The sequence below is a fragment of the Girardinichthys multiradiatus genome, chromosome Y (genome assembly GCF_021462225.1).
Source record: "Girardinichthys multiradiatus isolate DD_20200921_A chromosome Y, DD_fGirMul_XY1, whole genome shotgun sequence".
NCBI classification, from domain to species: domain Eukaryota; kingdom Metazoa; phylum Chordata; class Actinopteri; order Cyprinodontiformes; family Goodeidae; genus Girardinichthys; species Girardinichthys multiradiatus.
In genome coordinates, this window is record NC_061818.1 from 30,123,105 (window position 1) to 30,131,944 (window position 8,840).

An 8,840-nucleotide genomic window follows, 5' to 3' on the forward strand; every position below is an offset into this window, starting at 1 on the left:
GTGCTCAATACATGTAACAAATGAAAACAAACAAATCAGATCATCTTACCTGATATACTTCTTTTACTACATAATTATAATGTTAGTATTTAATTTTATTTATTTATTTGTCATGAGCAAACAGAAAATAGAGAGAATATTTTATCCTATATGCAGACCCCTTCACACTAATTGTAAGAGTAAAAGCTACACAATTAATTTCTATTATACTGGATTGCTTTGTTTTTAATGAAGGCTGGAAAACCAATCAGAACCTCCCACCTTAGCTGTTAAATGGAAAACAATTGAAAACTATCTGATCTGACATCTCATTTTAGGGAATTATAATTTACTTTTCATTTAGTATTATTTAATGTTTTTAGATTATGGGTGTAAAGGAAATAATTTTTACAAAAAGAAACAATATTTATATTCAAATCTGTTCAAGCATAAATGTGCTCATTTTAACCCTTTAAAGTTAAAAAGAAGTTATTTTTTAGCAGAATTTTATACAAATAGTTAAAAGAGGTTAAAAGTGTTTAGTGTGAATTGAGAGAAAATCAACATTAAACATAATTTTGTATATGTAAAATATCTGATACGTAATAATTTGGTAGAAATTATACAGTAAATATATTTATAGATTTATTTAGTCATTTGTCAGTTATTTAAAGCTAAGTGATGAAATGTTTCCCCCGAAGTTCAAACAGTGCTTGTACATTGAGGGTGTCCAGAGTTTATCTGTATAAACAGGAAGAAGGAACATGATTAGTCGCTGAGAATGGCGTCGGTTTCCTGCGTTTGTGCCCGTAAGTCGCTGCCTGACATGTTTACAGTGCTGTGGATCTCAGCTTCGTGCTCTCTGGCTTTGGCCCGCAGCTTGGCAATGCTGCAGGAGCGGAGCTCCTCGGAGCTGGGCCCCTCCTGCCTCTCCCACTTCCCCAACCTCAGGGTCGCAGGCTGCTTCCGCACACTTGGCACAGACGCCGGAGCTTTTGTCCATGGGTAGATCTCTCCTTCCTGTTGTCTCTCCCAGGCCTCGCTGTTGGAACTTTCTGTTTGTGTGAAATTTGTGCTCCTCTGCTCACATATTACATTGTCTCTTTTTATGAGTGGCTGAGCGAGCTGGCCCTGGATTTTCAACTGCCGCCTCATCTTGGCTCGACGGTTTTGAAACCAAACCTTAAAACAAATGAAAGAAAAATTAAAAAATAGGCAGTTGTAAATTGTGAGAAAAGACACTAAAATACAAAGTTTCACTGATTTAAAAAGAAATGCATAACCTCTAAAGTTCTCTACTTGAGTATTACTGTCATTAAAGAAATTTTATATAATTCTAAAAGTTAATTGTCTCGTTAATGATGTAGTAATTTGTTAAAAAGGACAAATAATAATATATTAAAATCTGAAATGTAAATTTGAAAGAACATTTTTCACTAATATACAAGATGACAAGGTTCACAAGAAAAGAATTCGCAAATTCTATGAATCCAAGTTGCACACGAATGAGCTTTGATTTTTACCTGAATTGCTTCATGTTACTAAGTTTTATTTTTAGAGAAAAGTAAATGTTTAATGACCGATATGGGGATGCAGGACAAATGAAGTTGAGCATCATAGTGGTGTGTTTAGCTTGGAGAAAATGTGTCTCTGTTACATTATGTTTTGTCCCAGATACTCATTTGCAGGACTATTATGTCACACAAAACACATGTTTAAATGTTAAAAATCCAGAAAAATGCTTAAATAAAATCTGAAATAAGTTGACTGAATGAGGAGATGGAGGGGATAAAAGGTTTTCTTTGCAGCCTGACTGACAAATGTCCAGCAGCTATTTGACTGTAAAACAGGCCCTGAGGGTACCTGGACTCGGGCTTCGATCAGATCCAGTCTGAGGGCCAGGGCCTCCCTCATAAAGACATCAGGGTAGTGGGTCGTTTTGAAAGCCTTCTCCAACTCCTCCAGCTGCCAGCTGCTGTAGTTGGCTCGTGCACGCCGTTGCTTCACTGGCCTCTGTTCATCTGGAAAGCATAGGAGAAGCACCAATTAGACAACTGCCAACGGGTGACGGGGAACTAATGGCCCTACATTGGATAATTAGTGCAGCAATCACTAGACCCACATTAACACTGCTTGATAATTGATTGTTAGTTACGAGCTGTTAGACACTTTTTTGTAAACATTTACACTGATGCTCACACACTGTCTTAAAAGCTGTGGGTACCAGTTTGGCTGCACTCTGTTCCAGCAAGTTCAAAACCATAGCAGCAGAATTATTTTGGCCAAATTAGCTGGGATAAGAACTCACCTTCGCTCTCAGTTAGTGGCCCTATCCCAACTGCCTGTGTGGCCAGCAGCAAAGACTCTTTGAAAGGCTCTGGCTGAAGATAATTCCTCAGGGATTCGTAGCTAAAAAATGGCCCAGGAATCAGGAACTGAGGTGGAGCACTCAGTCTGGTTGGGAATGCAGGAAAAAAGTGAGCTGCAGAAGAATGAAAAACTGCAGGAAGGAGTGTGGACACCATTTGGCCAGGGCTAAACATGTCCTCTTGATTAAGAATCCAATATTTGGGGATGGTCCGCAGATAACGGCCAGGTTGGCTTCTAATGAGATACTATTTGAATGGCAACATGCATTCCAGCATCCACAGTAAAAAAGTGTATCCACTTTGCTGCAGGCGCTGCTGCTAAATGTGACTGAGGAACTGAGTGCAGGTAGAAGGTGTTGCTTAAAAAGTGAAGGTAGTACTAGAGTAGGAGGTGGTCTCACCTTGCCTTCCTCCTCCTACCTGGTCACATTAAGCCAAACACAAAGCAAGACTTAGTTAATGAGAACGGGGAAAAAAAGCCTTTATTTCATCTCTCAAATAACATTACTCCATCTGCATGTACTTTATCTGTCATATCCCATTCAATAACATACATCCTACAGTCTTTTTCTGACATAAAACATATGCTCAGAACATCTCTCCTTTCTCAGACTTCATCTGGGACAAGTTGAAACATCTTTGGCTTCTGAAATGTCGGTGAGTAAGACCAAAGGCAGCTTTATCAAGTGAGAAGCTATCTGAGCCATTACCTGACCAGTTTAAGGGTTCCCAAGAACCATAAAAACAAACGACTGCAACAGAGAAGTCATGAAAACGGTTGCTCAGTTCTCTAGGATGAAAGCAAGCAGAAAAGCAGCAGACCCTGAAAAACGGGTCCCAAGATAAACAAACCAAAGAAACAAACCTTTGGGTTTATTAGCTGTTTTCAATTATTGCTGTTGTCCTGCATGTTCTGGACCTTTTCATATGGATCTGCATACATTTCTGGCACTATAGGCGATGTCCTCTTTTAAAATGATCAATTTATATATTAACTGTAAATATAAAAATTCTTGACACCACAGATTTATCATGCAAAGATGCAGGGGTGCTTCTTGCACAAATGAGGCCGTGGGGAAGCCCCACACAAAAATAAACAAACACTAACTCAAATAACAAAAATCATTCTTCAAAATATAACATACCAGAAATATTGAGAACTAAAACACATTGATATGATATTAGAATATAAGATAGAATTCCATTAATATCACCTTTTCACATGTAGAGATTTAATGAATAACAAACTGCTTCAAAGCATCCATAATCAATGTAGAATAATTCACACCTGGTTTGATCAGTCTATATATTGTGCTTTTCACACTAGTCTCAATTTGTGGTAGTCCTAATGCCAATAAAAATTCTCATTTTTGTGTATTTTCACATTCAGAATAAAGGTTTCACTAATATAAAATCTATAAAATAGAATTTAGCCTAAATAAGCAAGGTTTTGAACTTGATGCTCTTATGCAGAAATGTTATCCAGGCTCCTTAGAAACAGAGAAATGTCCCCCATATCAAAACACTATATGAAATACATATATCCTTAAAATTCCTCTAAGTGGTAGGTCATGATGATGTCCGGAAAACTCAGTGTTCCCCATGAAATGTTTATGTTATGGAATTTCCTTTGAAAGAAATGAAAATATCTGCAAAGAAAAACATGATTGTCAGTAAGATACATGCAAGCGGTTAAAATTCAAGCATGCAAAAATTGAAGCATGCAGAATTAACACGTGTGAAGAATGAAATTTCAAGATCTTGATAACAAAAAAAAAAAAAGTAAAACAGCGTCCATCCATCGTAGCAGCCATTGGGCGAGATGAGGGGTACACCCTCCACAGGTTGCCAGCCTATTGCAGGACAACACAAAGACAACACAACCATACTCATACCTAAGGACAATTTAGAGTGACCAGTTGACCTTTCATCATGTTTCTAGACGGTGAAGGGAACCCCCACATTTTTACAGGGAGAACATGCAATCACCTAGAAGGACCTTAGGCACGGATTCAAACCCTTGGCTTTCTTGCTGCAAGGCAATGTAAACAGCTGTGCAGCCGCAATAGAAAACAAAGAGTGGAAAATAACTTTTTCTTGTCAGTGTGCTTGTCATGATATTGGTTGCCTCTTATCGCATAAAAGTATTACATACATTGTTACGAATATAAGCAATACAACATGTTTACAAAAGCCTTTTTACCTGCCGGAGTAGTTGTCGACACTCAGAGCGGGCGTACAAAAGCTTAAATTGATCAAATCAGTGAAAGGAACAAAGCTGAGTTTTTATAATCACACAACAGTCATAAAGAAGTGATTTTTTGTAATACAGTGTTGCCTAACTCTTGAAGCATTCTTTCCATGTCAACATACACCTCAGCACATTAACAATCAGGACAGGAAGATTATTAACACTTTTTTCATCTTTGAGCGAGACAGCTGCAGTTTAGCACTGACGGATCTCTGATGAGATGATGAGCTCTGTCGGTGTGAATTAAACCCAGGTGTGTCAATTAATCCAGAGACATAAATGGGCCAACAACACACCTCGCTGACCTCTCATCGGCTCAGATGATGGTGGAAACATCCAGCTGTCTGTGTTGTCACCAATAAAACAGGCAACTTAAGGTGGCTTTGATCAGAAAGGCAGCTGGTCAGAGCTCAGGTGAGTCACAGGATGGCCATTCCTCTGTGTGCAGCAACAGGCTTGAAACTCCATCACCTGTGTGGCCCTTTCATCTGCACCTGTTTAAACACTAAACGGATGCCTTTGTGGAGGAAATAAGCTGCAGAGCAATTTGCTATTTTTTTTCAGGTCTTCAGGTAAAGCTAAACGCTGAGCTGGGTGGAACTGAGAGGTCAATGGCTGACTGTGCTGGTATTTCTGCTCTCTGAAATGGCAATCATGAAGACACTTACAGTTACATGCAGAATGTGCATTATCCAGGTTTGGCCAGACCCAAATGGGATGCCCCTCGATCATTTCTACCTTAAAATGGACTGTGCTAAACTTATTGTCATGCATTTCAAACTTGAAAGAAGGTCTAAAATCTCATAATGTGTAATAGTTTGTCATTAGCAATACGGCATCATTTTCTGAAGTGATTTGCATTAATGTATTACAATTATGCATTACAGGTAAGGAGGGGAGCAGCAAAATTTAAACTTGTAGCACATTAAGAGCCAGGAACCAATCACATAAACTTATAAATGAATTAAAAAATGTTCTGTTGTATTTTAAGTCCTTGTTTTAAGCAGCCTCTACTTTCTGTACATTTCAGGCCTGTTGTGGACTTTGTATTGCTTTGTTTACTGTTTATTCCTGACCAGAAAGTTTAGAAAGTATTTCTAGAACCATTTCACCGAGAACTGTTGTCAGCTGTATAAAAGTCCACATCCTGGGTGTTAAGTGGAAACCAAAACAAAACCAATCATTTAAAGGTCTATAAAGTCAGGAGGTGCTGCATTTCACTGCAATAACATCATGTAGTTTAATTCTTGCAAGACAACCTCCATGTTGGCACTGAATATAAGAACACAAGAAAACAAGCAAAAGTTATTTTGCAAAAATTGTTCTATCTTTAAAAATGAAGGCAAAAATGAATTTTTAATTAAATTATGTGAGCTATTTGTTCTTTTTTTCCACACTGACAGGCATGGCTGAAGTGGATTAACTATCTGCCCTCAGTGTGATAAGATCTGATATAATAGTGATCGTGAACAATGCAGATTATTATTCTTTCTCATCTACAACTATGGCACTTCAGCTCATAAAACAAGCGTTCTGCCAAATGTCATGCAAAGATGGATGATTATCGTCAGCGCCGCTGTCATGGGAATTTATCTGTGTGGTGTAATTTTCAGGCTGGAGCAGCAATGAGCACATACTCAATATTTAATGAAAGTGTAAGTGAGGCTTGAGGGTTGTCACTTATGCCTCTGCTGTTAATGATGTGTCACATTATACTTAGCGGATTGGGTCAATCTCAACTGCAATCACTGCTATCGTTTCTTTTTTAATTTATTATAAATATTGGATCATTTTGTCCAACTCTCTGCAAACACATCTGCATGCCACTCTCTAGTTTCCTGAATCTGTTTTTGTGTTAAATGCTTGCACAAAGGAATCTATTAGTAGAAGCGTGAATTGGTATAATTCAATCAACACATCTCAAATGTGTTTGTAACTTGGACAAAGTGTATTTCATGGCTGAGAAGGCCCCTATGGCTGGTGCCTCACTCTCCCTGGTAATAGTATCCCAGAGTGAGCAGGTTGATTGTTTTAGTCCTGGATCACTGACCATGGGATAAACCTGAGAGCCCAGCCAGCTTTTCATGTCAAAACCTTCAAGGGAAAGCGGCCACAATCCAAGGGCAATCACACTTGAAACATCAAAGTGCCAGAGAGACGAGAGCCGGTCTGCATTTTTTTCTCCATGTGATCCAACGCAACTCAAGCGTGGAGGAAGAGGAGATGATCTAAGGCGAGGGTGCCATTGAGAGGAAGACTGAGAGCAGACAAATGTGCATGGGCAGGTAGCAGCACATCAGGGCCCCTTCCGGAGAAGCAGAGAAGCCTCCGCTGGCCGCATTCCTGCTTGCTGCTTATTCACTGTCCATTCCTGCGGTTCAGGAAAATAGAGCAATGTAACCTAAGCTATGAAGCAGAAAAATCTCTTCCTGGAAAATTCAAGTTTTAGATGGTCCAAGAGGTTCAATTCCCTAAAAAGCTTTAAACTTTTGGAGTTTGGTAAAACCGCAAAAGCCTTGACATTAAACCTAAAACATTAGTATTTACTGCTGTAACATTTGCTTTTTGTGAGGAGTCCTTCCCTCAAGATGAAACTTTCATTGAAGACTTAAAATGTTGACCAACAGGCAGTTTAAACCCACTATCTCCCCTGCCTTCTAGTTGCTTGTTAATTGCTCTCACATTGAAATAATTTGTAATAGATTTTTACAAAACAAAAAAGAAAAAGAAATTGTAAGTATACTTTTTGGGGTCATAATTTTAATATTTCCTACTGTTTTACAGATTTAATAATTTCATAACACTAATCAACATGAAAACATGCAAGTCTGCCAATGAACACATTCAGTGTAGACAAATAAGCTGTTGCGTTTGAGGGCATTCGCCATATTGAGATAAATAAAGGCAGAAGTTGTTAACTTGTCAGTAGTCTGGACCCCCTGAACTCCCTCCCCACCACTTCCTTGTTAACTGTCACTCATCTCTGTTCCGCCTCACTGCTGTCCAGCCAATGGGATGCTGGCGCCCCACCAAGGCCCCAAGTTGCTACAACTTGTGTAAGTTGGTTGATTGATAACCATAAACAAAGCTTTTGGCTGGTCACAGGACACCATACAGGTGCAATTGACACATCAAACAAAAGGGGCACTAACAGATGAGCAGATATGGCCGTGAAGGAAATGATTGGGTTTTTTATACACAGAGGTTAATTATAGGAAAGAATCTGAAAATGCATTTTCATTAAAATAAGATTTTGACATCATTCAGTTGGTGGAGAGTGTGTGTTTGCATCTTAAATGCTCATTTTAGAAGAAACTGCTTTAAAAGCATCCTAGTTTCAATCATCTGATACATGTACCAATCGTATATTTCTGAATGACATTTGGCACTGACCCACTAGTTTGGACAGGTCTTTTTCAACACTCAGGATCTTTTTGTTTCGTGCTTTAGCTTCATCTCCACGTTCTGCTACGGAACAAAACACCAGGATCACAGTGCTGGGAAACGATTCACTCTCCAAAAGCCATTTTGGTCTGTGTGATTGTCAGTAGTTATCACCATGGTTAGTTAACAGTCAGCGGAAAGAGATCCATTAGTTAGATTAGTCGATTAGGTAACTCATTCTTCTGACTCTTGACAAGTTTTCAGATGGAGTCACAGGGACTTGGAAAAGCAGCCCATACTCTCATGGCAAAGCGGTTTCCATCACGGTATGTGCATCTAGCCTTTAATTGTCAGGTTCTATCTGAAAGGTCGGGTCTACGTATGTGACAGCGGTCTCCCTTTTATCAGAATTAGAATGAAATTAAACCTTTACTCATTTCCTTCTTTTCTGCAGTCGCACGTGAGGGGCTGAATTATTATTCTGAAAAATTAATGGGTTTTTGTGAAATGTTTGTTTTTGCCGTTTCAATATTGAACTAATAGAAGTCTACCGAGTTTTCAAACAAAAAAGTACCTTCTGAAATGTAACAAATTCCCTGTCAGACAGTTAAAATGAGAAAAATCACATATAGTTGTTCAGATTGAGGCTAATTCACAATATTATTTTGAAAGATAACACCTTCCTATTTTGGCCTCTTAGTTTAATTGATGTCAAAGTTGTTTGGAAATGTGATGATTAATTATGGCAATGAAAAGTTTTCGTGCGACACATTCACATTATTCTTTTTATAATTCCACATTTTAAACACAAAAAAATAAAGTCATATTGCTTCATCATCCTGTATTCGTATAAAGAA

General features: G+C 38.5%; 1 protein-coding gene across 1 annotated transcript; it reads right to left on the reverse strand.

Moving 5' to 3' along the window:
* Positions 1–611: 611 nt before the first annotated feature.
* On the reverse strand, positions 612–2,698 carry LOC124864799 (visual system homeobox 2-like). The gene is made up of 3 exons (XM_047359711.1): positions 2,288–2,698; positions 1,843–2,000; positions 612–1,161 (listed from the first exon to the last, which is right to left on the reverse strand). Exons 1-3 carry the CDS (start codon positions 2,520–2,522, stop codon positions 748–750), a joined length of 807 nt encoding a protein of 268 aa, XP_047215667.1. The 5' UTR covers positions 2,523–2,698; the 3' UTR covers positions 612–747.
* Between the last annotated feature and the right edge of the window lie 6,142 nt (positions 2,699–8,840).